This window comes from Branchiostoma floridae, chromosome 18 (assembly GCF_000003815.2).
Source record: "Branchiostoma floridae strain S238N-H82 chromosome 18, Bfl_VNyyK, whole genome shotgun sequence".
Classification (NCBI taxonomy): Eukaryota; Metazoa; Chordata; class Leptocardii; order Amphioxiformes; family Branchiostomatidae; genus Branchiostoma; species Branchiostoma floridae.
In genome coordinates this window covers 1,372,804-1,389,422 of record NC_049996.1, presented here as the reverse complement: position 1 = coordinate 1,389,422, position 16,619 = coordinate 1,372,804, and the positions used below count along the sequence as shown (strand labels likewise).

Below are 16,619 nucleotides of genomic sequence, written 5' to 3'. Positions count from 1 at the left end.
TAAACTGAACTTGTTTCATTACTTAGGCCAAATCTAAAAGTGGGATAAAAGAATCATAAGCTACAGAAGCCGTAATTTTTGCAGGACCGTAACTGGACGCAGTACTTTTCTGGGCCTTACAGGTATCCCAGTCAGAGGCGCCATCTAGCGTAATGGTAAGGGTTTGCATTGAATGATCTAAACCGTGCCCCCGCCCTGTACATGTGTGTTGTATGTGTAGCGTTAACCCTATCGCTTGCAGTGGCAATGATAAAGAATAGAAATTTGAGAGACTAACAAACGGCAGTGACCCACAAAAAGTAGTTCCCTGAGGTAGAAATAGGCCCAAAGACAGACTAGAAAACCAGTACCAACATGCGACACAAACATGATACTCTCAACGAAACTTTGTTTTTTTCTCACCGTAACATAACATAACAATAGATTTTTCTGTCATCAAAAGATCAGCAGATGAGTGAAATTAATTTTCTGACAGAATCCTTCCTTCATTCGTCGATATAGTATGAATAAAGGCACAAACACAAATGTAGGAACGACAAACCTTTGCTACTATAGTGGAGATAAAAACCTCATTGAAGGTGAGGGTTCATAGGTCACAGTGCAAGGGTCACTTCACGCTGGGCGGGAAAATCAACTTTAACAGACAAGTTTGCAAACGTCGTCCGTTCATCACTCAAACTTGATGAATTTCTGTTCGGAACTTCCTGGCACCGACTGAGCTGGTTGAAAATGGATCTGAAAATGCCGTTGGCTCTACGAATTAGACCCGATAATTTACGTTTCCCAGACGACAAAGTTACACAGAGCTTTCGAGATAATACTAGCGTAACGTCAGTGTTGTTGGGGGAGGGGGGTGGAGTTGTAACTAAATGTTGATATGATGTGTATAACGTATATCTTCGCAAAGAAGGTTGTGTGTCCGTTTCGGGGCTTTGAGTGGGTGCAGATACAATATATTCAACTAGTCTTTTCTAAGCTAGCTGGTCTTTAGTGTGCGGCAAAGTTAAGTTTCCGTGAGATATCTTTATAAAGTTGCATGTGCAAAGTTCTGAATTGTTTTTTTGACACTTGTAGTGACTGAGAAAATGCGATGTGGAGACACTTTGGCTGGGCTGAGAGAAATGTTAATACTACTGGCTTGCAGAGATGCACTGACAACCTCCGAGACCTACAGAGAACTCCAATGGCAGAGGTACCATTATGACACAATAACATGTAAAAATATTTTTTTCATAGATTGGTGAAACAGTAAATATATCTTACTAATGGCAAAAAGAACCCCCAGAAATATTTCTATGAGCAAAACAAAATGGGGTCCAAATAGAGTATCGCTATCTTACCTTTATCCACAGGGTAAACCTATATTCGTTGTGTTTACCCACACGATATTAAGTAATATCAAGTAGACGGACGGTGGTTTCAAGTTGTAATGAGTCAAACTACTGTAGTTTGAAACTATCGTCCGTCTACTTGATGCCCCTAAATACGTGTTCTTTAAAAGCAACGGATATAGGTTACCCTGCGGATAAAGGTGAACTAGCATTACAGATATGGTCAGATTCTTCGTAAAAATGAATTGGTCGGATGAGGGTTGCAATTCAGTCCTTTGTATGTATGGTGCTTTGTGTATCTAATATGAAGGAATCAGAGGTCACCAGAAAATTCTTGTATAGTAGAAACAGTCATTTTAAATGTAATTTGCTCACTCCTTAACTTTTTAAAAACTATTTAGGTTAATATCATCCCTGATGCCTGCCATGATGACAACACCACTGTCCCAACTATTGAGATGGGGTAAATATACAAATTTAAGTTTATATCTACTGTTCTAGGTAAATACAAATGGCTCATATCTACAAGTTGAGTCGTGTATTGTTTGCACTTTGTTGTATTATTACAATCCTAATTGGTATGATTTGTCATTCCACCTGTTTTGGGTAGCTATTGCAAAATGTGCTGACGATGGAATAAAGATGTGCAAAAAAGTGATGTAGAAGCCCTTGTAGTTCTATTGGTGTATATATACACATATCAACGTGCCAGTTGCCCTTGTGCCACACAGCTTGACAGTCACCCATTATTAATACTAACACTCTGCTATGGATTTATGACATCATTCCGCAAGAAGGGAAGATTAGATACTTTATTTTGTCACTGGTGTTCCTCCATCATTGCTACATAAACAGACAAACAAACAAACTAATGTTAATCTACATCTAACGTTACTCATAAGGAACACGCAATGCTTGAATATCATACACTATATACACTTTTTTTACTTCTTGTTAGTGGAATTTTCTTTTTTATTATCATTGATGTGATGTCCCAAAGTGTACATGGACATGAATATTTTTTCCTCAAATTTCTTTAATCAAAAGATTTTGTTGGCAAAAGTCACTCAGATTTCCTAGATAGGCTCCGAGTGTATTGATATGACATTAATCATGTTATATGTTTTCAAACCTTACGTTCCTCATTAACACAAATCATCACACCGCAAACAATACAGATTTTCTGTCTTTGACCATTGTGAACTTTGAAGACTATGATTACCATTCTTTCCACCTACTGCAAAATTATCTCACTTTGACTTGATGTTTAAATGCAGTTAGACGAATTCCTGTCCTTAAACTCAAAAGATGTCATTTCCTTTTCAACAGTATCTGGTGTTTTTGTCACATGATAATTACATATCTGCAAACACCACTGTGAAGATAGAAATAGATAAACGCTATATTACATTCAAATAGAAAAATTATATAGTGACATACTTGTCATAGCCTGCTACTTGTGTTGCAAATTATTGCTGATTAGATGTTCATATTTAATATAGAAAATGACTGATACAAATCTAAAATCTTAAAAATACAGATGAATTTTTTTTTCATTTTGGAAGAATGCTAGTATCTTATCATTCAAGTCATAACCAGTAAATAAACATTATGTAGACTATTATGAATGTCAATTCTGATGCCATTAAACATTTGGGTATGGGCATTATACTATTACAGAGCATATAATCACTTATACACGTTTAATCTGTATAAATTTCACAATCGTACAAACATCACATCATCTTTAGCAATCAAAATATCAATTTGTTCAGATAGGTTTACATTATTTACAGTAGGAAGGAAATGCATGTGTTGCGGGTGTTGCAAGTCACTTGCAGCAATCTGCAGCTGGCATTCGTTATGTTCGTGACTTGAATAGTAGTGCCAAATAGTTTTTTTTTCTCAATCTTACCAGAATTTGCTCTGAATTCTTTATGAAGTCGGTGTACTTTTTTACTGATTGGCTGTCATCTTGGCCTTGCAGTCTCTCAAATGTTTTGGTCGCATTTGCACCGGCTAGCATACTGGTTAGTTTACCGGGGTACATGCCGGTGAGTACTCAAATCAACCCGGGGCCGGGTCGTGCCACATTTTAATCGCTCCGACAACCAAAGGGTGTTTCACGAGGACATGTAGGAGTCATGCCTCAAAGTCCTCAAACAGCCTGTTAAGTGCCCGGCAGAGCACCCTTTTCCAAAGGAGACCAAAGCAAAAGTTGGCTGAGATGAGTTTCAGACCAGTATTCATACTGGTATATTGCTGCCGAAATACTGCTTAAAAGGTGGCCTCATACTCATACCTTGAACCCATATTGATATGTTGTGACGTCAAGCTAGCACATCCCATTGTAGTGTTATTTTTAAACGCGGGTTCCTCCATGGGTCGTCGACGCAGTGGAGTTGTCATTTTTCTTGGCGTTGGTGCCGCCGTTGTTATACACGCTTTGCTTCATCTGTATCACCGCCAGTTTGTCCCGTATCACCGTTTGAACCTGTGCATTGGTAACAACACAAAAATTAGGCAATAAAACACAATAGTTCCTGTGTTTCCGGTTACTCGACCAACTCAAGCAAAATATATAGATTTTCCTCATTAAGTATGGAAATTAATTCCAAATTTGCATAATTTGCATTTCATTATGTACATCTCTGACAAAGATACCTGGATACTAAATATCATGGGAATCCATCATTTCTATGTTCCGTTATGCTCCTTAGAAGATTTTGACAAACACAGACAGACAGATAGACACAGAGACAGACAGACAGACTTCCGACCCTAGACTTTTTGAACATCAGCTAACAAGGGGCACAAATATCCTATCTAACACAGCAGTGTTATTGGATCCGTCCTTGACTGTGTACATATCCCTTATTTTGCGTTGTCTATTTCCTGTACATGTGTAGCGCTCCTTCTGATTGGGTCCTGTTTTTCTAAACTTTTTGACACATGCAATTTATTTGACACCCGGCTCGCAGCAATTCTATGTGTTACGGTGTCATAGCCAACATGAAATGCGGCTTTCTTATTGGATCCATTTGACAAGAGGCTGCAAAGAAACTTCAAAAAAGGCAGAATGAATGTCTACAAACTATTTGCAAGAACTTTACCCGGAAGCACAGCATTTTCCTAGACCTGACGCAGAATAGTAGAATGATTGATGAACAGCACCAATGAGATAAAAACCGCCTAGAGAGCACATGTGTGGAGTCTAGTAGGAGGGGGTTATATAGGTATTATGTACTTAGATTTGTGACTGTTAAAGTATTTAGTGGATAACTAAAAGTGACATATATCTGCGTCATGCGTAGGCACCTCCTGGCGATCCTTAATACTTCTGGTCTATATGTCTGATGTCTGTGAAGCATATGGTAAAGCAAGCTTAAGGATTCCAAAAGGAAACCGGGGAGGAAAAAGGGAAGGGTATTGGCAACATAAGAGTTCTAACGCTTTCCCTAGTTCGTCGGAAAGTTGGACAAACTCAAGTGACGGTGGGAAGTACGCATATATCGGGACGTCCTTACGGCACAACAATGTTGTATTCTTACGTTACAGTACAGTGTAATAAGCTAGATTAAACTCGCAAAGCCATGTCAATTTGATCAATTATATGGATGACATCCTCTGGGAATCCAAGAATTGATGCGAGCTTGCGAATAAAAGATTATGTCTTCAGTATGGAATCTTAGTACTCAGGAAGGTTGCACAAATGACTGAACACAAAGGGCATAGTATATCAACAATAGATTCTTCATTTTTGTTCTTGCACATCGTCTTTGACCTTGTAACGTTCTATGATAGTAGTGTACGTTCTCCGATATTTATTTTTGCAATCCACGGCATATATTTGCACATTTTGAAGCTGCATTGTACGATTAGAGTATGGTTGAAAACCTTTTTTTTAAACGGCCTAAAATTGATGCACGTGTGGATATCATCCATATAATCAAATCAACATGAAGAATGTAGAAAATGTAGAAAAATGACCCCAAACACTTAGAGTGAATTCCCTTTTTACTATAAATCCCTTTAAAGTAAATATGAATTAATTCCTTACCTCCGCATTTGTGAAGCAGTAGATCATGGAAACGAAGATCCCCTGTCAAGTATAGAAAGGCCAACATTAGATGAAGCTTGCAACAGATACTAATATTTTGAAGACGAAGGAAACACAATCTTGAGACAAAGAGGTCCTTAAGACCTTTAGTCACCTTCGATAGCCAGGTGACATGTTCAACACTTTTAAGCTCTCTCTGATTAAACATTACGTTGTGTCATTACCACAGGTAACACATCGTTTCGCCACAATGTCAGTTGGGCAACGTCATTTCGCCACAAGACAATTCGTTTCGTAACAAAGCATGCGTTATTTTGCAACATTTGAATTCTATGATGGCCCAATAGCATTAGACATATCCTAAGATTACCACTTCTACTGAACACAGACATTTAGATTACAAGATAATTGACAAGTGTCAAGAGTGTAAAGTATGAAGTCTCCATGGCTATGGCCCATTGGTCGAAGTGTTGGTGGAAGTCATTCTGGAATTGTAATTTCCAACACACAAAAATTGGACTTACCCAAATTTCCCTAAGAAGTTTCCCAACACATACAAATAGAGACACCTGGACACTCGGTCACATTGCACAAAGTGAAAATCTTGTACACAGAACCAGACTATTGCTTTACAACCATCCCTGAATAGAGACGTTGCTTTCCATAGACTTCCAGCAACTTATGATCCACTGCTCACCGAGTCACGTGTCCTATCTGCATAACGTGACGTCACAGCAGCAATGGATTGGTCATTCCTTGACAAGGACTTGAGCTGTTCAGTCGAAAATTCTATTTTTTGTGTGTTGGAAGTTACAGTATAACTCATTCCAGAACTATTATTAACAATAATTTGATACCTCTGAAGCTTGTATGACGGCGTTGAAGACTTGGAAGATGATCTCTCCGATCCCTCCGTCTTTTGGATTGACGAAGAACAGCACGTTGGTCAGCCCGAGAAGCGGTAACAGGACGAACAGAGCCTTTAGAGCTTTCCTGTTAAAAGGTATAAAGTTTATTGTAAAATTCATATTTTTTTGCAAGTCGATAGGAATAGCTACATAGCTAAAATAAAAGAGTAAGGTGGTACAGTACTTCCGTATGGCCTAACGGTTAGAGCGTTGGGCCTAGAACCAATTGGTCCCGGGTTTGCTACACGCCATGCCCCGATGCTGTGCTCTTGGGAACGGCAGTTTACACGCTTTTCCCGGTCCACCGAACCACTAGACTAATCTGTCTAAAATATGCCACAACACACATGTTTGTTCCGCCAGAGTGTCAAAATCTGCACATTTGCCACTAAGAACATATATCTATTTGAATCCATGTTTCCAAACCGCATTGATTGGAGAGGTAAATCTACAGCAGCAGCACAGAATTGGTCAAGTTTTACTGATCTGATTAATTAACCAGCTTAGGTAGCTTAAATTGTCAAAGAAATTCTCAGCAGAACAAGCTTAAGGGTTAAGTAAAGTGACGATATGCTTAATCTTAAATGTCTCACAGATGCTCTGAGTAGTTGGGCAGTCTCTGATCTGCGTTCAGCTTGGTGACTAGAACTGCCAAAATGTGCAGGAGGACGTACAGGTTTACCTGCAAGGAGAAAAAGAATGAAAGGGGCTTCTATGAAGTATACAAATGCATGAAATTTGAAAAAGAATATAGAAATAGACGGTAAACCATTTGATTTCAGATGTGAAAATGCTATTTTAAGCCGTGAGAATAACTAGCTTACAGTAATGGTATGGTAGAAGATATAACACTGATGTCTTTGTCCTATTCACACTGACTTTAATGTCACAATTGCCACAAAATTGGCATGTTTGTATGTCTGTGTGTGTGTGTGTGTGTGTCCGTGTCCGTGCGTGTTTGTGTGTGCGTGTATGTGTGTGTGTAGATTGTCTTGCTTGTGTTTCTGAATATTTTTGGTCAGCATACCTAAAGAACAGCTGGGTGGATCGTAACTGTATTTGGTATGAAGGTAGCCGACTTGGGAAGCCGACTGCCAATGTTATGTTTGGATCCCTGGTGTGTGACTTGTCAAAGTAGCTAGCAGGCCAGGAGATTCAGTAATCTATGAAAATGATGAATGAAGCACACACCCGTTCAACTACCTTTAGCCATATGGCGTTATTAAGAACTCATGAGACTTTTTCTAAGCTTCTCTATGGGGCTTGACCACTGGAAAGCGCTTCAATTTTATTCTTGCTGGGATTAAGTGCATTTTGATTGGGTCTTGTGACACTGAGGTGGTACCATAGACTTTCAAGAAGGATATGATTGATGGGCCACGTGAAGATTCATTTAATTGATTGATTGATTGATTGATTGATTGATTGGTCAAAGAGGTTTTGGGTCTCATACCAGGAGAGCCAGGACGATTGGCCCCGACACGATCCATGCGTACTGCAGCTCACTGTAGTCCAGCCAACATGGGTGATCATCGTACAGCGCCATAACAACGGTCCACGCAGCTACAAAACATACCGGGACGACTGGAAGAAAAAGAGAAACATATCATGTAACACATTATACACTATAAAATGTGCATGGAAGACTTTTACAGAAAGATGGTATTTTTTAAAGATTTGATGAAAGTTAGACATCAAGGTATGTACATAATAATCAAACAAAATAGAACAAACAATTGTATGAGAGTTACACAGACAGCATCGGTTACATTTTATCAGTACCTGAAAGAGTGTCATTCACAGTTAACTGAAGGACACTCGGAGTGTATGCTGCCTTAATCCAATAACTTTTTTTAATCTACTTTCTGTATTGAGATGATACAATGGGTGTGTAGCACATGTCGTAGTCTATCTTTCATCTTGGTTATAAAACCTCATTGCCTGATTTCCCTTTAGATAATGTCCCACGTGTTCTTGAAACTTAATTTCTTCTTCCTGTTCTATCGTCTAGGTCAACGGACTAACCTCTGTCAAGGAAAGGAGTGTGAGAGTCTCTAGACTACAAGCCGGGATAGTTTGACATTTTGAAACTGACCACATCCATTGATGTAGTTGTAAGAGTCTCTAGACCAATATCCGGGATTGTTTGACATTTTGAAACTGACCCCATCCATTGATGTAGTTGTAAGAGTCTCTAGACCAATATCCGGGATAGTTTGACATTTTGAAACTGACCATATCCAATAATGTAGTTGTGAGAGTCTCTAGACCAATATCCGGGATAGTTTGACATTTTGAAACTGACCATATCCAATAATGTAGTTGTGAGAGTCTCTAGACCAATATCCGGGATAGTTTGACATTTTGAAACTGACCACATCCAATGATGTATTTGTAAGAGTCTCTAGACCAATATCCGGAATAGTTTGACATTTTGAAACTGACCCCATCCATTGATGTAGTTGTAAGAGTCTCTAGACCAATATCCGGGATAGTTTGACATTTTGAAACTGACCCCATCCAATGATGTAGTTGTAAGAGTCTCTAGACCATATATCCGGGATAGTTTGACATTTTGAAACTGACCCCATCCAATGATGTAGTTGTGAGAGTCTCTAGACCAATATCCAGGATACTAGTAGTTTGACATTTTGAAACTGACCCCATCCAATGATGTAGTTGTGAGAGTCTCTAGACCAATATCCAGGATAGTTTGACATTTTGAAACTGACCCCATCCAATGATGTAGTTGTGAGAGTCTCTAGACCAATATCCAGGATAGTTTGACATTTTGAAACTGACCCCATCCAATGATGTAGTTGTGAGAGTCTCTAGACCAATATCCGGGATAGTTTGACATTTTGAAACTGACCCCATTAAATGATGTAGTTGTAAGAGTCTCTAGAGTCTAGACCAATATCCGGGATAGTTTGACATTTTGAAACTGACCACATCCAATGATGTAGTTGTAAGAGTCTCTAGACCAATATCCAGGATATTTTGAAATTTTGAAACTGACCCCATCCGATGATGTAGAAGACCTTGAGGCTGGATATGTAGTGGAAGACTGCCACCACACACCGCATGTACAGGAACAGTCCCTCTATCAGCATCCAGAACACGTTAGTCATACCGAAGTACTGGGATAGGACCAGCATGCTTCGGCAGATGAAGGGCTGTGTAGCGGGACAGAAAAATCTAGTGAACCGTGATGGCGCCAATCACATCAAAACCAAAATGACTACACCTATTCTCATCATACACCTCTCCCTTAGTATGCTGGGAAACAAAATGGCGAAATCTCTACCCATCGCATACCTCTCTCTTAGCATAGTGAGAAGCATCTTCCCATCATACAGCATGATGGGAAACAAATATGGCGGCGCAAACATGGCGGTGCCCATGGGAGAAAGCAAATTCAAGACGGCAACGTATTTTGCCAGCTGAAAAAGACCGTAGGAGCAGTGGGTTGTTATCCACTGTATCTAGACTAAGGCACGGTATTGGAAGGTGGAGTCCAAACCCTCTTCTTCCAACACCCCCCCCCCATCATCTTCTCAAAAGCAATACTTGTTTTCTATCGTCGCTATAGCTTGTTTTATTCGTGTGTATAATGTCACCAATCATGATAGCTCTTTTTCTTCGTGTGTATAATTTTTTCCAACCGCTATTCCGCGCGTAGAATTCTATTCAACAGATTTTCTTTTGTCAGTTTACAGTAATGATGTTCAATCTTAATTGCCTCTTAAGTATAATTGACCTAGTTTTCCTATCAACTCTACCAAATAATACTACTACTGCCTTTTTTGTCATTGCTGCCATTTTTATGGCATCTATGATTTTGTTGACTGTTTTAAAAATCCAGTTTATTGTTTAACAGGCTTTTAACGTTTAGACGTCGTTCTCATGTAGTAGAGAGTTTCAGGCGTCAAATCTCTGCACGTAAAGTGGAACCTAACATATAGTATAAAGACGAGTAGGGTACGGTATAAAGAAAAGAAGGGGCGGTGTGCCTGTCCAAATCCCTGGGGACACATTGGCCAGTGATGACCATATATGTACACGTTTACAATATAAAACCATGATGTGTCACATTATCCTTGCCTGTCTTTGAAAGATCTTACTTACTGAAGATCTCGGTGAGTTGACAGAGCTGCTAACTAGCATTGAAAACTAGGTCAATTATCCCTTAAGAGGCAATTAAGATTCGACATCATTGACGGAAAGAAAGCCGAATTACAACAATTTATGAGTACAGAAACGAACATGGGTTTATTCATGGAAAGATGAACAGAATAAAAGTATTAAAACTTGCTGGACGCTGAAAAAAAAGATGCAAATATTTGGAGCCATGGTACCAAAATAGATTCCCGCTACGCTGCAACGGAAATGTATATACAAACGGTATTTGTCAGTTTTGACAGAAAATATTACCACAGGGGTAAAACAGTAAAACGGATTATTTTTACAGCTTTTTGCGACATTTAAGTTGTCTTTTTGGCATACTAAAATACATGAAAAATTCACGGAAGAAACACGAAAGATTAAGTTACATTTACAAACGCTCAAATCTTACGTAAAGGCCAGATGTATGTTTCCAATGCCTTTGATACATCGTAAAAACTGCTTAAATATTTCTCCGACCTTAAGAGCTTTATAAGTATCTCTGAAACTTTGCTTAAATAGTTGTATTCGTGCTGTGTATGCACCCGAGCTCAAGGGGATATGTAGCCTTGAATTTTCAGTAAACATCTTACGTACACTTAGACTCAGTTATTGGAAACTTAAGTCTGTCCTTTAGAAAAAGACAAGATGTTATCTAAATGCACAACCAAGATAAGTAGAAAAGCCTTAAAGATCACAACCAAGATTACCAAGAAGGTCTTGAAGATTAAGGCAAGATTTTCAAGAAATTCTCTGGAGGTACTGTAAGGAAGGCGGTATCAGAAAGGCTGTGAAGATTAACGATTGGGACTTCCCGGTAAAAACGTGGGGAGTTGCTGATAACGATCCTTTCGCGGTGGAAATGACGTTGCTGCATCAGTCACCTACGGCGGCACTTATATGTCAAATGTAAATACTATGATTCCGGCTGCGACGGCCTTCAATCTAAAGACATGTTTTCCGAAGAAGATGACTTCTGTAAAATGAGAGATACCTCGAAGGTCCCCATAAATCACTAGTGCATATAGCCAATGGGCAAGGACCGCTTTTGCACCTGGTACAGGGCTCGAAATACCACCTGCATATGCAGTTTAGTGCAGGTAAAATTTGACCTGTGCAGGTATTTCTGATGTCTACCTGCACCTAGCCTGCACTGGTCCATGTACTGGGTTTAGATATACATGCACTATACGATGTAGGTGTATATGGATTGTTATTCGCTTAATTGACTGCTACTACCTATAATTTACTCTAAAGTATAAAAGAAAAAAAGCAATGGTTCCTGAACAATTCTAGTATGATTCAAACTTCCTAAATTCAGACTGGTGCAGATAAAATTTGTCTGGTGCAGGTAATTTTCAATGTTACCTGCATCAGTGCAGGTATGCAGAAAAGACAAATATTTCAAGCCCTGTACCAACAAGAGGGGCCAGTGCTACCATGGATTTTATTTGGAATCTGTAATAACCAAAGTTTATTTGTTATGATAGCATCTGTTTTGAGCAGCTTTCTTGGTTTAATCACGTGACCAAATGACGTCACTAGAATTAGCATTGCTTTTTGGTACTAGATTTAAAGGACCGGGACTAAATATCAAAAATCAATGATTTTCGGTGAAAATTTGTTTATAGGTAAAACATACCTCTAGAATCACAAAATACTCGTTTTTGTCAATATTCCGCATTTTTAGCAAGTCATGAGTGGGGGGGGGTAATTTGTGTATTAAAATACATAATTCACGTGCGTGTTGAATATTTGTGTTGGACGTGACACGTTTAAGTAAAAGAAACCAACCGAGTTCAGGTAAGAGTTGTCGTAGCCTTTGAGGCCCAGATATGGTTGCAGCAGAACGATAAGAACGATGGAGCGAAAGATGAGCGACAAGACCAGATGCTTGTGTATTTTGATGCGGTCACACTGGAGTCGCCTGAAAAACAATAATGAAATATCATCGCATCCATTCATTTAAAAATAACATTAAACCATTCAGAACTATGTATTCAAAAACGTGTTCAATATTGCACAAAATAACACTGTTTATAGAACTTACATTGCCATAGCCAAAAGGTTGTGAGACTTACCCAAACAATTTGATTTTTAGACTTCAGATCTTTTTGCTTACAGATATTTAAATTACCAAAAGTTGAGATTTTGTATTTTTGTGTCCATACATTTGTAATGTTTTGCCACAGTAATAAAACTTTTGCAAAGAACACATTTATTCAATCGTGTCTACAACCAGTACTTATTAATAAATAACCAATAACCCAGGATCTAGAGTTAGCTTTTACTAGTTTTAGACTAGAGTAGACACTTGTGATATTGTATTTTACACTGTTTGAATATATGTTACCAGTTACCTGCAATTAGCCCACGGGCAAGAATTTGCAATAAACTTGATTGTGTTTTACCTGAAGTAGCAAAATATGAAGAACGTTGCGGCCAGTAGAATTAATGAGATGCTGGACCCGACAAAGTAGATATCTCTCACCGCAAACAGCAACGGTACGTTCTGGGAAAGAAAAATAATAACTCTTTAGCAACACTGCTTAGTGATAAAACATGTGCAAACTTTACTCACTAACAGGCAAATCGATTGGTTAAACGATTTCTATAGCCCCACATTACCTAAATGTATTCATTATAAAACGGTGATTTCGTCATTGCGTACTACATACACACACAAAACGCTCAAAAGCTTTTGAAACATTTTTGATGTATCATATCTCCGTTATCACCTTTGCAATCATGTAGTATGATATGATATGATAAGTCATACCTCCGTTATCATGTAGTGTGATGTATCATTGGAAAGCGTATTTATGACAGTTGATAAGAATAACATATTTTTCATGATTCTTCATTCAAATGTCAAATACGGAGCTGACTTTGGGAATAAATCACTAAACAAAAGTCCCCCAGATAACACAGTGTCCAATGGGAATTTCAGTCATGTTTTGGCGACCCACCTGAAGAATAAGCTTTCTACTGATGAATATGATAATGCAGCTGATAATTTAGTAACGAAGATAAAGTTGATCCATCAATCAGCATATATATTTTTCCCTAGTTTTTGTATTGCTGGTATTTATCCAAGTGGTCGCAAATGTTACAATATGGAAGCAGAATGGACAGAACTGTTTCTTCTTCTTAAAATCTATTACTTTAGTTTGATGTAAAAGTACCCATATTACATATTGCTAGTGACACAAACAAGGTAAGAATGTAATTCTTCACCGTTATTAAACCCATTTTAAATGTAAGGGATGGCCTAACCAAGAGAAGGTCTAATTCAAGTACATTTTGTACCTCAGCCCTTCAGAAGGAGCATAATTGTACATAAAGATCCTTGTCTGTTGATTCTAAGTCAATCCTTTGACAGAGAGAAAATTACCTGTAAGCCTGTAGGTGCAATACAAACATACAACTTAGATTGAGTTTGGGAAATGGAATCTCTCAAGAGATATCAATAGTTAATTGAACGAACTTGCAGAAACTTCCGAATTTGGCAGCCAAAGCCGAATTGACAATTGTTCCCTGGACTTAACAACGGATTTAAAGCAGCACTAGGTACACGTTGCAATTGGAATAGCATGAATATACAGTAAATGTAAAAAATATATATGTACTAACATTAATATCAATGTTGACATCAGCATAGAATAATCTTTGAATAATAGTATTCCACTATGTTCTGCTGCTGCAGTAGTCTGGATACTCTGCAGTTGCAATCAGTCTTTCCACTTTATCCTGTTCCTTTTTATTCTTAATTAGAAATCGTAAAGTTAAGTAACAATGACAGCTCCTTGCCCAATAGAATGATAATGTTAGGAACTGGATTAAATATACATTAAGTTGTTGAAGAGGTTCATCAGTCACGTATGCATACAGTTAAAACAATTTTCTTCAATCAATGACTGTTTTTTAAAGGCACAGTACATACCTCCCAAATTTTCTCGTGTTCTCTCGCGAGAACTGAGACTAGGTCATCCCCCGGTAAAGATGTGCTGATAGGCATCGAAAATTTTGGAAGTATGTACTGTACCTTTACAAAACAGTCACTGATTGAAGAAAATTGTTGTAACATCAAGTTGGTAGACTTTAGTCCTTGTGATGGTATAAGTAATCAATCCCTAGCTTACCGTCACGGGTGGGATGGGGTAGTTAATGCAGGCTGTGTAGTTTGTCCAGTTGCCCAACTCCCACTCCCCTCTCTCATTACAGGTGCGATAGGCGAGAAGCTCTTCATAACAACACAAGGAATCAATTTTAGATATATAATCAACTGTTACAGATAAGGAAAACCGTGAGCAATAAAGCACGATTCGTAACATCTGGCACAATACCGTAAATGTATCTAAGTTTGCGAGGATTTAATTTCGCGGTAGCGGGAAAAGGGACTTTTCGCGGTGGTTTTAATTTCGCAGTAGCATCATGTACTGTAGTCTCTTACTGCCATGGAATAATGTTCGCGGTGGTATTTCAATGTCGCTGTGAAGTGTCCACCACGAAAATCGCGAACATAAAACCACCAATTTTTGCATTTACAGTATGTCTTAAGTCTTCCATATCCACGACCACCGCACAATTGCACGATGTACTACTTTTATGTACTCATAGCCCTTGGGCCATGTAGTTATGTATTTAGATTACCGTTTTCAAATTCTGCACTCTTTCCTATATGGATCTTCAAGACTATGGTATGACTTAGCCGAATCTTGCAAATTCATATACTTATGTAGCGACCATTTACAAAAAAAGTTCTGAGTGCATTTTACATGTACTTCTAAGAAAGATGTCTTAAAAGTTTCTTTAAAACGTCTTATATAGTGTACTTTTTCTTACTCTTACCTGAGGTACTCAAAACTTTCCTTTTAGCCGACTTATTCCTTTAAGACTTTATGAATCCCACGTGCGTGTGTTCTTTATTGACCTCCTAAAGTGCCCTCCATTAAGTTCAAACCAACCACTTCTTTTACGTTGACCCTCTTGACGTTGTATTGACCTGCATTATGTAAGTCATACTAAACCTCTATGAAAACTTACCAACACTCTTTTTTAGCCAAATGTAATACCATATATCTATATCTTCAACATGGGGTACTAAATGTATTCACTCAGACGTTAGGTAACTACTATCGGCTTTCGTGTCTAAGATCCAGAGATCTAGAAAATTCCCTAGGAAGAAACGCTAATATTTGAAAATCCAAGTAGCGTTTAAGTGTAGGTATTATACAATGGCCCCGTATGACCTTCTACTCTAAAATCCATTAGCTGGCTGGGTTCAATTACGTATCTGTATCCGACAGCTTGAGTTGGCCATCAAACATATACTTTCGTTCATCCGGGTGGACAAAAGCAAGATCGTGCTTCTATTGCTAACTGAAGGACCTTACCAAACAGTCAGACTTGAAGACGTTATTTCTACCATGTCCATTCTACAAGTTCTCTTCAATTTTTCTGTCGCCCACCCATGCCCTACATACTGTTAAATTGATTTGTAAGTATATGTGGAACCTCACTTATTTTTACAATCCACGGCATATATTTGCTTATTTTGAAGCTTTTTTGTCAATTTAGAGTATGGTTAAAAGCATTTTTTTATTTTAGGAGCGACCGAAAACTTGTGCGCGCGCGGATATCATCCATATAATCAAGTCAACATGGGCTTAGGTTACACTTTGTAATTAACAGTTGAAACTGCAAAAGTATTGTAATAAATGTAACAAACTTGTTCCATCGAAGAAGAGGTGTTCCGGACAGGGCATGTAGATGTCATATCCAGCCGGAGTAGGTGGCCAACAGTAGATGTTGTCCCAGGTGCTGTTACAGTAAGAGCCTGTATGCGCAAACAGAAAAAGACGAAAAAAGAGAAACTTTTAATTATGAATAACTCAGATGCCCAAGATTATTTGATGTCCGTGTACCCCCTAATCCACTAACTGTCCCTTATTCCATTAAACAGCCCTAAAAAGTCGAAAACTATGTATAAGTTGAGAACTATACATTCATGAAAGACAATACCGCTAAAGATTGCAGGATGATTTTTTATCTGATTTATTCTGTTGGTGCTCGAAAAACTGTCTTTCCTTGGTACTTAATCACTGGGCAAATTTCAATGTAAACCCGTATCATTTTCTTTGTCTTGAAATATTG

At 38.4% G+C, this 16,619-nt stretch overlaps 2 protein-coding genes across 2 annotated transcripts in view; one reads left to right on the top strand and one right to left on the bottom strand.

Annotated features, from left to right (window-relative positions):
* The first annotated feature begins 600 nt into the window (after positions 1-600).
* On the top strand, positions 601-9,190 carry LOC118405592. The gene is made up of 4 exons (XM_035805142.1): positions 601-814; positions 1,075-1,192; positions 1,733-1,794; positions 8,311-9,190. Exons 1-4 carry the CDS (start codon positions 730-732, stop codon positions 8,355-8,357), a joined length of 312 nt encoding a protein of 103 aa, XP_035661035.1. The 5' UTR covers positions 601-729; the 3' UTR covers positions 8,358-9,190.
* The window catches only part of LOC118405587 (calcitonin receptor-like), a 27,776-nt gene continuing 14,058 nt past the window's right edge, over positions 2,902-16,619 (bottom strand). Inside the window, exons 2-11 of the mRNA XM_035805136.1 lie at positions 16,195-16,302; positions 14,606-14,706; positions 12,875-12,975; positions 12,258-12,390; positions 9,319-9,475; positions 7,753-7,883; positions 6,893-6,981; positions 6,249-6,384; positions 5,392-5,433; positions 2,902-3,825 (exon numbers count right to left, since the gene is read on the bottom strand). Of these exons, the coding sequence (XP_035661029.1) occupies positions 3,694-3,825; positions 5,392-5,433; positions 6,249-6,384; positions 6,893-6,981; positions 7,753-7,883; positions 9,319-9,475; positions 12,258-12,390; positions 12,875-12,975; positions 14,606-14,706; positions 16,195-16,302 (1,130 nt within the window). The 3' untranslated portion in view covers positions 2,902-3,693. The remainder of the gene's footprint in view (positions 3,826-5,391; positions 5,434-6,248; positions 6,385-6,892; positions 6,982-7,752; positions 7,884-9,318; positions 9,476-12,257; positions 12,391-12,874; positions 12,976-14,605; positions 14,707-16,194; positions 16,303-16,619) is intronic.

Coding starts and splice junctions, on each gene's coding strand:
- LOC118405592 (XM_035805142.1), top strand. CDS start 730: ATGGATCTGAAAATGCCGTTGGCTCTACGAATTAGACCCGATAATTTA. Junction 815..1,074: donor AGTTACACAGAGCTTTCGAG/ATAATACTAGCG, acceptor TGACACTTGTAG/TGACTGAGAAAATGCGATGT. Junction 1,795..8,310: donor GTCCCAACTATTGAGATGGG/GTAAATATACAA, acceptor TCTATCGTCTAG/GTCAACGGACTAACCTCTGT.